At 36.1% G+C, this 19,555-nt stretch overlaps 1 protein-coding gene and 1 pseudogene across 1 annotated transcript; one reads left to right on the top strand and one right to left on the bottom strand.

The window, feature by feature from the left end:
• Window positions 1-235: 235 nt before the first annotated feature.
• LOC131689883 (luciferin sulfotransferase-like) lies at window positions 236-1,569 on the bottom strand. The gene is made up of 4 exons (XM_058975237.1): window positions 1,368-1,569; window positions 1,125-1,304; window positions 714-1,065; window positions 236-656 (listed from the first exon to the last, which is right to left on the bottom strand). The coding sequence occupies exons 1-4, from the start codon at window positions 1,523-1,525 to the stop codon at window positions 333-335; spliced, it is 1,014 nt and encodes a 337-aa protein (XP_058831220.1). The 5' UTR covers window positions 1,526-1,569; the 3' UTR covers window positions 236-332.
• A 6,255-nt stretch (window positions 1,570-7,824) lies between these two features.
• On the top strand, window positions 7,825-19,409 carry LOC131686837 (uncharacterized; annotated as a pseudogene).
• The last annotated feature ends 146 nt before the right edge of the window (window positions 19,410-19,555 follow it).

Genomic DNA, 19,555 nt, shown 5'->3' with positions numbered 1-19,555 from the left:
AAACTGAAAAAATAAGCCAGAGCAATATCCAAGTCACTCTAGCAGTCACGATAGTGTGGACGAAAGCGACACTCTAAGAAACGGACGTAAGTGACCCTCAGGGGTTATCAACTGATGGTGCTCCACCGCAACGGAAAAGAATCCCTTCGCGCACTGGAAAATTGCGTGAGAAGAATTTTTTCGTTAATTTTTTCCGTAACAACATTCAAAAGATCACAGCCACAAAAGTGAATGATAAAACTTAACAATCGTGTTATATTTATAGCAACCCCCTAACCAACAAATAACAAACTCTTGTACAAATAGTATAATACAATCATCGTCGTTAAAAACTAATCACAACGGAATAGCTCCCGCTGCTCCGGTTCGGTCACCATCCGTCTCGTCCACTCGTCTATTTCCTGCGCCAGTTCCCCGCTCAGCTCAGACTTCCAACCATCGGATTCTCCCCGTCGTATGAATTGATAGTTGGCGTCCTTGATTTTATCGGCTCGGTCCGTTTTCTTCAAACAATATTCCACCCACTGCCGAGCATTGACGGCACTATTATCCTTCATCGACTCAAATGACAAATGCTGAGCTAGCGTTGCGAGCTGTTCTTCGGAGTACGCTTTGTTGAAAAATTTGCAAACTTGATTCAATGTTCCCTTTAGATCCTATAACACAAATTATAAACAATTTTCCGAAAAAATAGAGATAATCAATTCACAAACCCGTTTCATATCCTCGTAACATAAATGCAACATATCATCCTCGTACTCCAGGTTGCAGTACTCCAACACGTGCCGATGATAGGGCGAATAGTACTGCAGTTCGTTGAGCATGGATCGAACAAACTGATCCATCGTACCCTTATAACCGTGCAGTGAAACGGAATGGTGATAATACGAAACGGCAACCGCTTTCGGATTTCTTCGAACGTGAACCAGCCTCGGCTTTACAGTCCAAATTTGATCCGGCAGGAATGCGACTGGTAGGTGAGTTTTAATAAACCTAGGCGATTCCATCGAAAGAGTAGCCTGAAAACGGTCCATGCCGGGAGGCAGCTCGCGAAGCCCATTTATTCTATGACAATTTACAATCATTCAGTACAGGGTACAGATCAAGATAACATCAAAACTCACTCCATAAAGGGAAATCTGTCAGTTAGCTGTACGTTGTTTGCCTTCTCGTAATCCAGATTGTTGCAGATAAGCCAAATCATTTCCTGGCACCAGGTTGTACCACTCTTGGGATACGTTATCAACCAAACGTCATCCAACCGAACGTCCATATTTTTGATTCGATCTGCCAGGGCTTTAAACCTACGAACGAATAAGACGGTTCTCAACGCATCAAAACAAAACAGAATCTCCGTCCAAACAAACCTCTTGTTCAGGCAGCACTGCTCCGGTTTCCAATCCGGCCAGGTAACTGGAATCATACTGTAATCCGTTGGTTTAACTAGAACATAGTCGTCTTCGGCTCGTTCCTGCCAGGTAGCTTTGTACACGGGATCCTCTATTTCCAAATATTCAAAGGCCATTGTGCGACCTTTGTGCGCAACGCAAGTGAATGTGAGCACTTACTGAGACGAATGGAACTGATGATATGGATGCGAATGGGCGTGAGTGTAGGGTAGGACGGGGTAGGATGAGCACCCTAAGCTTATTGTTCCCAATTTGTTAATTCAAAATACAACTTTCAAAAATATTTCTTGGCCTCTTAGTCACTTAAATGCCAAATAAATTGATTTGTGTTGCCAATAAACGATCCGACTTTATAATTAACAGCCTAAACAAGTGACTATAACTAGTAGAGGGGGTGGTCATGTGGTCTCGTTCTAGCATAGTGTAACCTATTACTTTGACACGTGTGCATCCGGGGAAATAAAGGTCAAACTAATGGGTCAATCATATGTAAGTGTGAGATAATAAACCATCAGTGTTAAGTTACAACAGTACAACATTCTTTTAAACGAGCAATCAAACAGAATGATTGCTACACGGTAGAATGACTGGCGATTACTTAGAAACCGAGAGTGACCCGCTGTATGTAGCAATCCACCACGTGACAGGGGTGATCTGGATGCCAGGATAAATATCTTTGGCTTGGCTGGATGATCTCTAACGTCCTATAAAGAAAAAAGGCACGAAACGCATCGAAATACCAACTACTGGACATTGTTCGTTTCGACGGAACGACCAAACCTCGTTTTTATAAGGACGGTCACCGACGGCCCAGATGTTTACTATTCGACAAATCCTTTGCCCCTTTCTAAGCAGAATAATACATTTAACATGCCATTATATAACTAATACAGGTAGGTAGATGAAAAATATTTTTACTATGCACTACTCAACATCTAGTTTTCCGTATCTACTTTTGCATTCTTGCAACCGAAAGAACTGACATTCCGTTAACAGCGCCGCCGAATAGCAAAAGCAAATAAGTGGTCTTCTGAATACAACTCGTAATTATTTCATGAGAACAGGGGATTACTAGCAAAATAGTCGGAATAAATTGCAAGAACTGAGCTGTTCCTTAAGCTTACTTACCGTGATACGGTACGGCGAGCAACGGTTCTTTTTAAATTTTGATAGCATTAAATTGGTCACTCTGCATTTATCTTACTTCTCACCGAAAAAAAATAATGCGCACGAAACACCTTTAAAAATCACCAAACATATCCGACGCGAAATCAAAATGTTTTCAAATAATAATGTATAATAATGGGTTTATTTGAATTTTGCAGGTTGCACTCAGCACAGTGCTATGAAGACAGTACTAGAATAGAACCAAGATGAACACGCTCATTCAAAACTACTCAAAATTTGAGTTCCCAGGACTCAAATTCCTAAATAACGCAGAAAAAAAATTAGTAAAAACAAACAAATTTTGGTTTTAAATAACAATTTTCCCGTTTGATATAGTGACAAACAAGATTCAGGTTTGATTCAATCAATACTGTTGATTGAAATTACAAACTATTTCATTTGTTGGCTTTTCAGTAGTTTCAACAAATATTTCGTTTGAAACAACAAAATCATGATAAGTTTAACCGAACAAACAAGTTTGAAGAAACAATAACAAATCTTTCGTATCAACCAAATTTAGTTGAAATTAAACAAAAATTCTGTTGGTTTTTAACAAAGGGATCAGTTAGATCTATCAACTTTTATTTTGATTCAACAATGTTTCTATTTAAAATGTAAATAGAAGTATTTGTTGTACTAAACCAAATACATGCTTTCGAAAAACGCCCATTTCAGTTTGAAACAGTCATTCGCCGCGTTTTAGATTCAACTAAAGGTTTTGTTGATTCAAAAAGGCCTGGTTCTTCTGCGTGATCAAGGCAAACTGTCAAAAAAATGAGTTTTGAGTTGAGAAAAATTAACTCATCTCAATGAGTAATCGTTAAGTTTTGATGTTTTGGGTGAAGAAAATACTTCGATCAAATGAATAAAGTCTGACGTCGACAAAAAAAAAATAAAACTAACCTTGCTGTGAAGAGGAAGACGCGGAAACATTCAGGAAAGCTTACCGTAAGTTTCGTCAAGTTCTATATTGTTGTTTAACCTAATTCCTTTTATTTTTTTCAGATCCAGCCGTTACTATGAGATCATAATCTGCATGCTGTCTATGAAGAGAAAAGTTTCCCGAATATATGGACAGACCGAGGTTCAAACATCGTATTGACAGCGGGAAGTTCAGGAAAATAAAATTTTAAATATCGGTGAGTTTATATATAAATATATTATAAATATGAAATGGTTATTTCTCAGATTTTGTTTTTGAGTAAAATGTGCCCAAATTTTGACATTTTCAACTCGAACTCAAAACTGAGTAAGAAAGAATTCGTTTTTTGACTACACGGTTAAATAAAACAACCTGCATAATAAGTTCTTTAAACTTACTTTTGAGTTGTGCGTCGCTTTCGCACTTATTAGTGTTGTCAAAAACAAAACGAGAGATTCGACTCAGTCGAGGTCTTCCGTGGAGGAAGGTACTTTTGAGTTGTTTGGGGTATACTCAAAATTAGGTAAATTCAACTTAAATTTGAGTATAAAAAACCTATCAATGAGTTGTAATTTTTGCCGTGGTAAAATGGAAACTACCTTCAACACGGTTTACCTAATTTTAACTTCCCCCACGATACCACGAGATTGAGTCAAAGGGACTCAATTTTAGGTAGTTTTTCGTTTCCGTGTATGTGTACTTTTTATGAAATTGAGTGGCTGGCAACTCAGTTTTGAGTTATGTTGAATGAGCGTGAAGAAGATTTAGATTTTTCATTAGGGCTTAAATCGCAAATGTAAACAAACTGCGTTTTCGCTATTACGACATTATGCAACAAAAATACTACAAGATTGAGGTGAAAATTAGTTAAAATGGTTTTTAGTTCGATATATAATTAAAGAAAACAAAACGGCGAAACATGCATTTTCTTCGAGATTTCGACTTAGGCCCTTCTTTTCATACGGAATATAAAGGCCAAACTTACATTTTTAGACAGAAGCGGGCGTACGGTTATTATTCACAAATAAAAGAATAAACGGCAGTTCTGTTATATAAATGATAAGCAATATCTACTATGATCATGTCTACTCGATAGTTGTTGCACATAAACATTCGAATATTTCGATATTTTCATGAAATTTGAAGAAAAGATTCACGCGCCCTTTCTTTTACATTGGGTTTCTATACGCCCATTTGCTGAGCCCTATTAAAAAGTATACTGTCAAACTCGCCCATTTACCCAGCCCTACCCAGCAAGACAGAGTCAGTTTAGCCCATTTACCGCGCCCTTCTGAAAATTATGTACACGGTTTAGCCCTTCCGCAAATGGTGGTTGCTGAAGGGCAAATTCACGACTGGGATGCAAATTGGGCGTAAGAATTTTTTTAGTTTCTACCCACTAAAAGCACATAGGAATTAAATTCATTGTTATATTGTCATAAGGTTTAACGAAAAATGCTTCCGGAAAAACACGGTCATAAAGTAATTTATACCTACAATAAAAACTACATTTAGAAAACCTTCGCCGAATATTGAAACTGATTTTTCTCCATTTGAGTACATTGCGACTTAGGCCCTAATGAAAGATCTGTGTCGATTTGACACTTTTGACGAGTGTATCCAGCTTTTTACGTGCCATCCCGAATAGAAATGTATACAATAACAAAATCATGATTTTCACTGTGACAGTACAGTAATTTTACAATAATTTACAGTAAGCTCTAGTGTTAAGCTACAACTCAAACACAATAAACTTTAACGTTTCTACAATAAACTTTAATGTAAAATCAACTTTTACAGTAAAAAAATTGGGGTGGTTATGTATCCTAATATTTAAAAAAATAGATTTTTCTCCATACATTTTTTCTCGAAAACAGTTAAATTTAATGTGAATTTCGAGTTTTTCGGCATCTTGTATTGCTGAAACTTTCAGCTGATAAAAATTCAGTAAACTTTTGCTGGCATAGACCATCGCACGAAAATGTATAACCTCGCTTTTCTGACAGTTCAGAGAGCTTGTTTACATGGACTTAAAATTCGAACCAAGTTTTTGTACTGGGTGGAATCAAAAAATTTCTAATACCATGTAAATAAGCTCGCTGAACTGTCATTTTTTCGAGCATTTTTAGTCATATGACGTCTTTGCAATGTCCCATTCGGCGAAAAAAAAAGAAATGGTGTGCATGCAAAGCTTAGGATCTACCGTGATGCCAGTACCCGCATAAATAAAAACTTTATGTGGAAACCTCCATATTATACAAAAATCATAAGTGCTATGGTAACACCATACGTTAAGGTCTATTTGTGATATTACGATAAATGTGTTTCGCTGTTAAATTATAGAATTAAGATACGAGTTATTGTTACAATATAGAAAATGGTTGTAATATAATATTGTATGTTATACTACGTAAAGAAAGGTGTGTATCGTTAAAATCTCCTCAAGATTACCATAATGTTTACCTCAAGTCAAATAGTTTGTCTACAGTTTTCAGTAATCCTAATAACGGATCTTTGTTTAATAATTTATCCACGGATAAAGTGCTTTACTACTTTATAATTATTTCTTATCAAGTAGAAATCAGATTGTTTAGACTGGATAATAAAATTTTAGCGAGTAAAAATTAGTTCAAATTTAATTTTTAGCGGCGTACAGGTTTCGTTCGTGGACCAAAACTAAAGCTTTATACGTTTCTGTAAAAGGTGTAAGCGAGGGGCAAGCACTAGCAGGCTTGAGTGCGTCGCATTGAAAATGCCAACATATTTTGAATATAATTAAAGTAAATAATGATAGTATTTAAAAATACTTCTGTTGTACTTAATAAGGTACTTAATGTAATTAATGTCGTTGTATACGTACTTAAAGTATTTAAAGTACATCTTGACGGTAATTAAAATATTTTGCGCATTTAAAGTACGAAGACGCTGTACCTAAAATCGTTTCAGTATTTAAAGTACAATGAATTTGACGCGTACTTATTTAAATCTTTGCGGTACTTAATATACCTTATGGTACTTAAAGTAACTAATCATGTAAGATTTTTGGCACTGCGTCGTATTGAAGATTTAGTGCTAGCCCGTCGTCCACAGGGCTGTTATTATTATTTTACTCAAGCGAAGGTCGGTTAGATCAATTCACATTTCATAGCAACAATTCTAAAACATCAATTGAAAGGTAGCAAAGATATATGCATTCATCAAAATGATACAAATAATCATAATCAAATTTCGTAAATGGCAGAATATATGACATCGAAACACTGCCGTTTAAGAAATTCTGTTAGTAAAAAAGAACTTCGTGAATTTAGGATGGAAAGAAGGGCTAACATTATGTATTGAAGTCCTAGCAACTAAAGAATTTCAAATCCTTTCCTCTAATATCCGAGCTTATACCTTTTCCTTAAGTCGATCAATGTGAATGTTGTTACATTTTTCGTATACTCCACGAGTCACTTTTGAACCGTAAGTACACAGCTACACCTGTTAAGACGAGGAGAGACGGTCAATTCGAATAACGGATGCATCATCTAGATTCTCGATTTGCCTAACCAACCAGATTCAACGGTTTATATATTATATATGAATGTATTGTATCAAACACCCCGGATTATCATCACCGAAAGGTTCCCAAACCTCCTCTTATTTGGTTTTAAAGAAACATTAATATGAAGACTAAAATACGTTCCACAAGATTACAGGAATAGCTTAATTGGGTCATTAAGCTATATATAGTTTTCCGTTCCATTCGATAAATTTTAGGTCCAATATACATAATATACAATTATTTCAAAATAAAATTCGTTGTAATACGTAAAAACGATTTTTTTTGTTTTTTTTTAAATAAATCTCAAGTAAACATTGTCTATCATACATAGAAAAACTGCGGTTGTTTACATCTGGCCTATCAAGACAATTACAAAAAAACATTAAATCAATTGTGTATAGTGTGAGATTATACCAATCGTACAGCATGGTAAAGAAATGTTTATGGTAGAATATTTATTGTACCTTGTTAATAACATATAACAAGTTGTTATATATAATCCAATAGCAATGTAGTACCGCGTAAATGGATTATAAGATCACCATTCCGCTTATAATATGCCCTAAAATTTGTTCGAGGAAATCGGCATTTTTGAATGGTAACGTTACTGAACGACCTATTCGGTAAATGGTACAAGTGGCGCTGACCAGAAGTGGAATAGTCAATATGATTGCCGGTAGCGTTGGTTTATCGTTTCGTAAAAGGAAGGAAGAGGAAACTTCAGGGAATAGTTTTTTAGGGTCCAAATGCCATTGTGATGATTTTACAGGAATGGTTACAAAATGTGCATCTCGTTTTTATCCTCGTTTAACAAATTGATAGATCTGGCCGCCCTGATTGTAAGATTGGATTAAATTTTACCCAAAATATTGAAAGTCTACTTTATTACTGATTTCGGTTTTAGATCAGAGTCGCCCTAGGGCAAAGTGATACAAAACAAAATTCTTGAGCGTTTTTTCAAAACGTCATATCTGCAATGAGTTACTCTCTTTGTTTACTTTCTCTTCTGTTAATAATTCGGTCACTTTAACATTTATCCCTCAGCTCTTTGCATAATATGCTAGCTAAAACCACCGTCTTTCGATCTGTACTGTAAAATAAGTGAAAAGTGTTATAGTGACGCCGTAAAAATCGAAAGAGAAAGTATAAACAGAGAGTAACTCATTGCAGATATGACGTTTTGAAAAAACGCTCAAGAATTGGGTTCTACAATATGACGACACGAATGAACTCATGATGAATGAAGTTCATGTTTGACAATTCTCGGTGGTTTGTTTACTTTGTCAGTTGCGTGAGTACGAGTGCAACGGGTGCGTATCTGTTGCATTCTAACCCACGTAACTTCCATGTAAACAAACCACCGAGAATTGTCAAACGAAGTTCATCCGGCTCATTTTGCGGGGTTATATAGGTTGGTGTAAAACCTAATACAAAAGTGATAGCTCAGAGCGAACCTACACGGAAACGAAAAACTACCTAAAATTGAGTTCCTTTGACTCAATCTCGTGGTATCGTGGGGGAACTTAAAATTAGGTAAACCGTGTTGAAGGTACACGGAGAAAAAGAAAAATGCTAAGTAGCTTATTATATATTACAATTTTAACATTATTTTCTTTTAATTATTGATATGCATATTAAGTATGCATCGCAAGAATAAATTTTATGCATAGCCATGCATTTCACGATTTTATTATTTTCCGTGCATAAAGCGTTACTAGCGTTACTCTTGGGACTTAACAATTTTTCCTCTTCTTTCGTTTGCTTTGCTGGTAAAGATTCGTCACTGCACTGACGCTTAAAAAAATTGGTTTTTGAAGTGCATTTTTTTCACGTTTGCTCGAGTTGCAGTTTTCCAGTTTCGTTCCGCCGGTATTTGCGGCTAAATTAGGATAAAACGGGTCAAAATAGATCCGAAGTTGCGTGGGATATAGCAGTCATCCGTGTGCGGGAGGTTGAGCCACAGCAAATTAAATCCAATTTGCACTGCAGGTAAATTATACGCATTTAAAACATAAATCTAATACCGGGAAGAATGGATCTGTGGATGTGATAATCCATCATAAAAAGCCCGCTGCTTCTAATACTGCCCAAGTAACCAATAAGCATGCTGAATGCGTCTTAACGGCTACTTGATAAGCACTTAAGTCGTTTCAAATGCTATTTAAAAGTCGCTTTTGGCAAAATATACGGCTACATTACTGCTGTGCTATGAAAATGCTTTTTTACTACTGTTGTGCACTCAGAATGCTGCTTACTGGCAAGAAGTTTTTAAACAGTTTTTCAAATGCTGATTAACAACAGTTATGCATAACGAATGCCAGCATACTGCAAGAAGCATCCGGAATGCAAATTTTACGCTACTTTACTGCATACACTAATGCTTGTTGGTTACCTGGGTGATCTTTCTCTTCTATCTACAGGAACCGACTCTGAACTAATTTATTTCAACCGGCCCCAAATCAATAATCGTACAAAGAACCGTATGATGGAACCAGTATACGAAGAACTTGGGCAAGATGTTGGGAATAATTTGAAAGGTAAAAGTTTATCATTTTTTCAAAGGCGACTTAGTTTTGCGGTTTTTAATTTCGTGGATTTATGCGTCCATAGAGTTCTTTACGGATACAGTAAACTCTATTTTCTTGACGTTTATGAGTGTTGTTTACATGAACTTTGTCGATTCGATTCGGTCGCAGTAAATCGCGAAGGATTGAAGTCGATGTAAATAGTACTAGCAAACTATTTTAATTTATGACGTCACTGTAAAGTATTCAATTCATGCACGATGTTATATTTACGTTGGTGATCAATCATTGAATATAATTAAAATATCCCGTTCTCTACGTTGTAGATACCATTCCATGGAACAGTAGATAAAGTTTTGTACAAAACCCAGTGAGGTAACTCCCAACAAAAGTGTTTCCCGATCAGACTCTATATGACAAAATGGAGTGCTTCGATAAAATTGTATTATAGACTCAAGAGATGTTATAATATTTTCAAACAATTTTAGATATTTATCGTGCAATCGATATTTGTGAAATTTTAGGTATCATGACATAAATCACCCACCCATGGGATCCATTCTTATATCGTTATTTATTCATATATTATTTTTCTTTCTTTTATTTACCACGGCTCGATGCGTTAGCCTAACTGAGCCGTGCGAGTTTTTCTGATTTTTACAATATGTAAAAAAGAAAAGTTAATTTTCACTATGCCTGTACATTGGGTCTTGTTTACGCAGCTGCGAGATTTGTTTTTTTGTGCTTACGGGTCGCTGTTGTAGATCGGTTTTCATCGGCATCTGATCAATTTTTGGTGGTGTTGGTAGTTGGTTGGGAAGCATTTGGCATAATTGTTGTAATTTCGCTGTTCGTAACGGTAGTTGGTTTAGTGGTACTGCCCAGTTAAACATATTCCGGAGTCAGAATGGATTCCAACTCAAATGCAACAACCGATTCCGACTTCGGAATTTCGGTTTCGGAATCGATTGTTGAATTTGAGCTGGAATCCATGCTGACTCCATTCAGGATTCCGAATCAAATTCGGAATGGTTTGACCGGGTGAGCCCGATCGTTGTTGAGTTAAGGGGTTACATACCTTTTTTGCGAAAAATGTCAAGCAAGTTCGAATTTAGGTAAAAGCATAAATCAACGATTTCATTACATCAAACTTATAGTATTTTGGCAGAACATTTTTCTGTGAAATAAACAACAAGTTTTTACATTTCTTAGAAAAGAAATGTATAGAATTCGATCAAACTTTCAAGATTTTTTCCGAGGCCCGAAGGGCCGAGTCCTATATACCAATCGACTCAGCTCGACGATTTGGGACAATGTCTGTGTGTGTAACGGACAAACTCTCATTCGTGTTTCTCATGATAGGCCTCATTAAATGAAAGGCAAATCACCCAGACAGAACGATATTAAATAGTTTTTGATTCTGATGTTTAGTTTCCAATATATGAATGTTTGAAGGTGCAAAAATCGCGTTCTTTGCAGTCTTTTGAAATTTTCTGCCGAAATTGACAACGTAACTGAACAATTTATATATTTTTAGAAAGTTTATACGAATACCTTTCGAACTATAGATAGCTACAGACTACGGGTGAATGACCTGATGGTTAAAACCCCAATAAACAAAAAAAAAGATAGCTATAGATTGTTGAAATCGGACTATCATCAAAAGAGATATTTAACATTAAATGCGGACAAGATTTTTATCATTTTCCATAGCCAGAAATAAGACCAAAAACATTCAATGTATTATTAGCATCAAAACAAATTATTTTAGGTCAATAGTATCTTCGGAGAATTTAAAGCATACAATATGCCCTTTCTTTTGGCCCCTCCCCAAGGTTTAGGGGTTTGACGGTATTGCAAACATCATCAAGCATCAATTGCTTTAAGATGGGTATTGCATTACGCTTCGATAGTGGTACATCGAGGAGACCGAGAGGGCTTATGCGCCTTTTTTATGTTATATGTTTTTTCATACTCCGCACCAGCGCATACCAACGCTAAACCACTGGTCTATGGGCGGTGGCGTGGCCGACTGGTGGATCGACGTAGATTGACTTTTGCTGTGTGCCGTGTTTGCAAATATTGACGGGGCTCACGGAGGGAGTCATTGTGTGTCCATTTATCGGTCGACTTTGTCATCGTGCATATACTAATTAAATTAATTTAATAATTAAATTAATTTAATAAAGTAGAATAAGTAGAAACCTATTAGTTGTAGCTTTGTGATAATCGTAGTTTTTCGTACTAGTGTACAACTGTTATGTGCTAGTCGTATGTGTATTTATGTATGTATTCGTCTGAGTATTTGTGACAGTTGGGTTAGGGAATGGATGCAGAACTGACGTATATGATAGAATAGTGGCTAATACTTCTGGTGATCAATCTGAGCATTTGGTTCTATTCATTAGGGAAAGTCGGGCTGGATAAATTAGGGTAAAATAAATAGTAACATAGTAACATAGTAACATAGTAACATAAAATAAATTTACCGACGCACGTGAGTCATCCATTCCCGGCCAGCATAGCACGATGAAAGTCTAACAGCATGCAACGGTCACGTCCGAAAGTTTTACCAGTCTGGGCTAATGCCTTCAGTTGAACCAATCAAAAAAGTGACGCTCATATTCACTAAACAACACATTCCATGGTGACATGACCTAGAACTCAAGTTTCCCCATAGGGAAACGTACCATAAACTAAAAATTAAGCATCAGATTCACGGTCCGCGCGCGATCAAACAAGAATACACGCTACATCATTATAAAATCAAAATTATACACGCGAAGTCACACACACACGTGACAATCACGTTAATATACAAATGCTTGAGCCCTTCGCGACCATCCCCGGCACCTACACCCGCGATCTCGTAAACATGATAGCATCTCGGTGATAAAGTGAATGTCACAGCTCCTATAAATTTTCAAACGCGGTCTCAAGCGTGAACCTAAAAACTCCCACACTTGCACGATCATGAATCGGTCACTTCCGGATGTTTCTATCCTTGATATCAGCAGACCAGGTGCATGCCTTCAATTGGATCAATTAAAAAAAGAAAGCTCTCATATCCACTGGACACCACGTTACATGGCGACATGACCGAGGACTCTAGTGATATGGGGATAACTTACTCCCTGTCAGTATGTGAATTGTGCACCAAAGATCAACTATCAGAATGAAGGTCCGCGTGACCATCCAAGAACGCACGCGTATATAGGAAATGCCACACGGTTACAAAATCCAGTCTTGTACACGCGAAGTCACATGAACGCGAGCACACGTGACAAACACGTTAGCATACGAACGCTTAAGCCCTTCGCGATTAACAACGCACACCTACGTTCGCGATCGCGCAAACTTAGTAACATCCCGATAATAAGGTGAACGTTTTAGCACTCACAAAGTCTCAAACACTAACCTACAAACGTCCGTTTTCGCGCGCTCATGAATCTGTCACGTCCTGAAACCATTACTCTCTGTCCTAAAAACTTAGGTCCACTCTAGTGATATGGAGGATCTCACACTCTTTTAGCTTCTTAGCAGTACACCAAAAATAAAGTATTAGATTCACGGTCCGCGCGCGATTATCCAAGAACACACGCGAATATGCGAAAGGCACACGGTTATAGAATGGAATTCATACACGCGAAGTTACATACACGTTAGCACACGCGGCATACAAACGCACACGCGACATACAAACGCACACGCGATCGAACACGTTAACGTACAAATGCTCGAGCTTTTCGCGATGATACACGCGATCGCGAGTCCCTACGCCCGCACATACCTGAACCACTGATAACTGACATACAAGTTAAGTTTTCAACTTGTGTAAGAAATAAAACTGTCGCTTTGAAACAGCGAGTAGCAATTTGCCATTGGTCGGCGCTTCGATCGGCCAGCAATCGCTATACGGAACCTGTGTGCAAACTTGGATACAATGGTGATTCACGTATGCAAACCTGTATGCGATGGTGATTTTCAACGTATTTTCATTTAAATGTTTACACAGGTTTTTCGGGAAAGTTTGTTTTAGCTTATATGTCTGTTCTCTGTGCCTGAACCTTACAATGAATATCACATTCAGAATCACGGCCCGCTACAATTGGCCTAATGCAGTGTTTTAGTGGGCGACATTGTCTGTCTCGTCTGCAAATTGTAGTATGTGATTCTGACGGGGAGCCCTTCCGAGAACCTAGCTCTACAGCTCCAGTAGGACAACTCTCGAAAAAAAAAACGATATGCCCTTTCTTTTGGCATTGTAATTCTACTGATTAAACCTCCTAAGAGTGAGATATTTTCATGAATTTTCTCGGAAGTGATTTTATTGAAATAATGCCTTTAGCAAATTTGTAGCTTTTACTTTTGCGAATAACTTTACTGAAGTCATCAAATACATATTTCAAATACTTTAAAAGTTATGACTTGTTGTTTCTGGATTTCCCTTTGTCGCCTATTTATTGTTCAATAATAATCCATTTAAATGAGCCAAATATTATTTCGATAAAGCGAATTTCGCATTTCATTTTTCTATCTACAACCGCTAGAATAACTACCGAACAATTCCAAGTTGTCTAGATGGAACTTGATCACTTATCGGTGCAAAAAATTCATTTGCGCGAACCTTTTGACTTATAACCATCGGATAGATCTGAAACATATCTCGAAAAATGAAAAGCGAAATAAATAACTCTAAGCAGTGGTGTAGCCAAGAGGATGCTTTGGGATTTAACCACACCCCCTTCCCCCCAATACCCAAAAAAATTGGATTGAAGTTAAAAAAATTTTGATGCTGCCTGATTTAATTCAATATTACAATAATTATCTGATCGGTACATTGATAACCTATTGTTTGAAACATCATGAGGACCTTTGAAAAATTGTGGGAATGCGATCCTGATCTGTAACTGATCTATTGGTCTTGATCTCACAGTTGTCTAATAACATCAATATAAAACGCCTGCCTAAAAACATTCCAATAGAAATTCATTCCAGTGTTCTGAAATCAATCATAATCATAATTTCCTATCATATTGAGTTCAGTTTTGAAAGGGTTTACTGCAATATGGATTGGGGTAATTTTTTAATAAGAAGCGAAACTGGGATTGCTTTAATGTCTATGAAACTTAGAACTGTTCATCGAAAAATTGCATAACTTCCAACATTTGCTGAAAATATTTTTATTTTGGGAATGCGTCGATTTGAAACAAAAACGTTATAGAGTTAATAGCTGATAAGATAGAGGTACGGCTACACAACTTAGCGTCGCGTACCTCCAGTGAACCAATTACAAAATACGGAAAAAGGTAAACTTGTTACACCTGATACTACGTGATTCAGGTAGACAGATTCCTACGTGCCAGTTATAAAATCGAATGGCACACCATTGAAGATCTTGTGCTGCACTCAAATTTAGCCTACACTCTTTAATATTTTTAATTATATCACAACCCGTCGTATGAATAGTAGGCGCTGTTCAGGCAGCAACGAATACTTGCTCCATAAAGACTGAGTCTGGTTCCTCTAAACCAACACACAGTACTGCCAGCAAACAAACAGATGACAAACAAGACCCGTAAGACCAACGGACAAACAAAAACATACAATAGTGTCCCCAAAACATCATCAGCGATGACGAGTATGGTAGGTGAATAGAAAGCGGACTTACTGACCCTCAAGTAGCACATGGCGAATCGGCAAATGGATTCTCTAAGAGAAAGAATATCTTCACTCGTAATAACAAATTCAGTAAGCAGTACTGTAAATACAGAAAAGACTCACAGCTCTATTGAGCGAGCGAACAGAACTGTGTCAAATAAACAAATATTAATGAACCTGATTTGATAGACATGAAAAGCATCGAAAAATTGCATTACTTCCAACATTTGCTGAAAATATTTTTATTTTGGGAATGCGTCGATTTGAGACGAAAACGTTATAGAATTAATAACGAGAAAACCACCTTCCAAAAGTGGGGAAATTTATGAATAATGGCATTTTCCGTTCCACAAATTTAGTATCTTCGATGATTTTACAAACGTTATATATATATATATATATATATATATATATATATATATATATATATATATATATATATATATATATATATATATATATATATATATATATATATATATATATATATATATATATATATATATATATATATATATATATATATATATATATATATATATATATATATATATATAATTTTGTCTTTTTTCGGAACGGTGCTAATTCGAATGGTAATTGGTATTGATAATCATATGCAAAATATGACCTTTTTCCGATAGCTCTAGTTCACTCACAAGAGTATTCAAGTTTGTATGAGAAAATATATGAAAACTAGGCAATTGAAACAATAAATTCAGTACATAATGCCAGTATCATCTTGTGCATCCCAAAAGCGGTAGATATATAGCTTAAGGTGTAAGGATCAACATTGCCGAAGACTGCAAATTGATCCGGTTTTGCAGTATAAAGATACTCTCATATAAAATTATATGTTGCCTTTCTTTCTCGCACATGCTTAGAAAAGGAAATTTCAAAAAAAATTGGTTGGTCTTCAAAGTTAAATAATTTTTTAGGGGAACCTCCAATCAATATGCGATCTTCAACAAAGCTATTCGCTATAAAATAAACTACGCGACCGTAAGCTTTAAGGTACGTAGAGTTATTATGGAATTTTTTATTGGAATTTAAGTTTTTATTTCCGAGTTTCCATATATATTACTATAGAAACATGAAACCTCTTGTGGGTGGACTAGAGCTATCGGAAAAAGGTCATATTTTGCATATGGTTATCATTACCAATTACCATTCGAATTAGCAGTGTTCCGTAAGAAAGTCAAAATTGTTGCCAGTCTAAATGTATATACATGTGTGTGTAACGTTTTTGAGTATGTACAAGAAAAATGCTTGGTGGTATGCTATCGATAAATCGATAAATTAGGTTTTTAGGGAAAGTTTCCATTAGGGGCCATGCATAAATGACGTAGCATTTTGGGGGGTAGGGAGGGTATACCAAATTTGTGACGAAGTGTGACGAGGGGGAGGGTAGGGTCAGAAGTTGTGCGACGTAGCATTAAGTTTAAAACACATTGTTTAGAGAAAACAATTTAATGATCCTACATTTCCAAGAGAAATTAATTTAAATTCAACCAAGTTACTTTTGATGTGGTTTTTCATGAGGTAAATTTTACGATTCACGGAATTACAATAATACGAAAAGATTTTGTATGCGGATTTAATTTGCTGCATTAGTTAGCTAATGTTGCTAACTAGTAGACTTAGTTTGGAAGCTGAATTAAATTTTCACTTTGGATTCAATCAAACAAAATTTAGTAATTTAGATGAACGTATGGTTCTTAGAATCATACAGGCAGCTGCACGATTGTGAACTGAGAGAACTTGTCTTCATGCTCTCCTTGACATATAAAATTCAAAACAAAACTATCAACACATATTTGTCATGAAATGGGCTTATTTTGCACGCAATTTGCTGTTATAATGAAAATGTTGATAAAAGTCGCCAAACATTTTGAAAGGACATGTATTTAAAATAATTGAAAAACATATGTATTTATTTTCATCACCCGGGCGCTGTGCATGGGACGATGGGGAGGGGGTAGGTAAATGCTACGTTATTTACGAGGGGGAGGTTAGAATTTTGTGACCAAATGCTACGAGGGGGGAGGGAGGGGTCAAAAATCGCTGAAAAAAGCTACGTCATTTGTGTACGGCCCCTTACATATCATTCGTTACTAACGTCTATTGCTAATGTTATTTGTAGGCTGACTTTTTTTGGAAACACAGCGGTCGTAGCAATGGAGAACACACAGGATACATTCAAAATTGGGTTCGAAATCAACAGAACAATGCTCCTAAAACTGTTCGACGTAAGCGACAGGCAGCTCCAGAATTGAATGAAGATGAATTGCAAGCAATTGATGAACTATCCGCATTCGACAGTGAAAGAGATTACCAGAATGTCTCCCATCTGGTGTCCAAAACATTACCCTATCGCCAAATGCTACGTCAGCGGAAAATTGCTCCTTCGATGTTATGTATGGAATTCTCACACCTGCTGAGGCATGGTATCATAATGATAATACTCACCATTACTTTGCAAGAGCATTTTATGGACCCCTTTCGTTACGCAGAGTTTTCCTTATTATATTATTGATTGCTTTTTTTCAGATCGATGATGAGTTTGATCGAATGTATCCAAACAGAAACGCTATTGGAACAATTTCTTCAATTTCGTCGTTCTGCATGATGCTCGATCATTCTTACAATGAGATAGCTTGTCGTAAGTACAATTAAATGCTAACTAGACTTGACTGATGAAAAATTAGCGTCACCTAAATAATTATCATTTAAATGTTGTTAATTGCGTGACGCTAAGTCCAGCTTGTTAAATTAATTTTATAATTAATGTATAATTAATTGCTATATTTTTTTAATTAATTGAATTCAAATATCTTTAGTCAACATACAAAAAAAATATTGTGCAATCGCTCATAACAAAACATTATTTAAATACAGCTGCGATTCATTCGCTACGCTATGGGCTCGACTAAGTTATCTAACTTGGTTTGTTAGTTGGATCGACAGATAAATGGCCTGCGTTAAGCCAAACCGAGCTAAGCGCCATAATTTCGTGTATTTTTCGTACCAAAATTAATTTTTCGATAACTTATCATTTACATAGAAAGTTAAAGAACACTGGCTTGCTTTCGTTTGCTATTTGGGTTCCCAAAACATAACAGATATTAGAGTTCCTGGTGCTACATTGGATGCTGGAGCGATTTTAGATAAAGTACCTCAAAATGGCGCTTGGTCCTCTTTGGCTTAACACAGGCCAAATGTTAAAAGGCAAAATGGCTATGGCTGTAGTTGCAGTGTAGAATACATTTTTACCTTTAAATATTTAATATTATTTGATCGTCAGAATTAGAAATTTGATAGTTGCTAAGTTGCTTACAACTTACAAACATCATTTATAACATTTATAACTTACAAACATCATTTATAATATGTGTGAAATGACATTAAGTCATCCCTAAACACAGAAAATATGTAGTAATACATGTAGTAATAATAATAAAACACAATAGACACTGTTCCAACAATTAACATTTTCTTATTTCCAACAGCCTCGATTCAAGCATTGCTGAAGGTGATGTCCGAACTAACATCGCAAGGCAATATTCGCAAAGCGGACCCATCAGGATTACCACCTCTCGAAGAATTCGCTTCAGTATTTGTTAGATGGCTGCAACCGGGAACCGACATCGATCATTTCCTTGAACATGTCCCAGGGGAGCCACCGTATATCCTATGTTCAACAATGGCCTTCGCCGAAAATAAGTATTATATTGTTGTTTTGAGGACGGCTTTTGATTGTGGATTTATGTTCGTTGAGGCTTTAGATTTACTTATTAAGGCATATAAAGTTTTCAATTTCGAAGTACCAGGAAAGGCTAAGAAAGTTTTGGAGTTTTTTGACCTAATCTATGGATTGCACTCAAATAGTAGACTTAGCAGTGTAAATAATCTTTTCGCAAAAATTAAGTCAGCTACTAACATGTAAAATTAGATTTAGGTGATCCCATAATGATCAGGTCTTAGAAACCTTAGAATATTCGTCGCATATTTGAAAGATTTTTAGTGTCACCACTTAGCTCCTATGATCTGGAACTAAAACATGTAAGAACAAATGATAAACTACTGCTACTGTAGGTATTCTATGGGAATCCCCATACATGTGAAAGTTGTGCGTGGATACTATAAAATCTTATAAAATCCTTGTAATAAACATTAAAATCGAATATGTATGATAGGCGATTTTGTTAAATGCTCTATCAATTTCATTCAAATGTTTCGCTTAGTATGTAACTATACCGTTAATGCATATAGTAAATTATCATTACAATTATAGACGACAATTAGAATGAAATTGAGAGAATATTTGATA

Source organism: Topomyia yanbarensis, chromosome 3 (assembly GCF_030247195.1).
Source record: "Topomyia yanbarensis strain Yona2022 chromosome 3, ASM3024719v1, whole genome shotgun sequence".
Lineage (NCBI taxonomy): Eukaryota > Metazoa > Arthropoda > Insecta > Diptera > Culicidae > Topomyia > Topomyia yanbarensis.
This window is presented reverse-complemented; position numbering and strand designations above follow the sequence as displayed.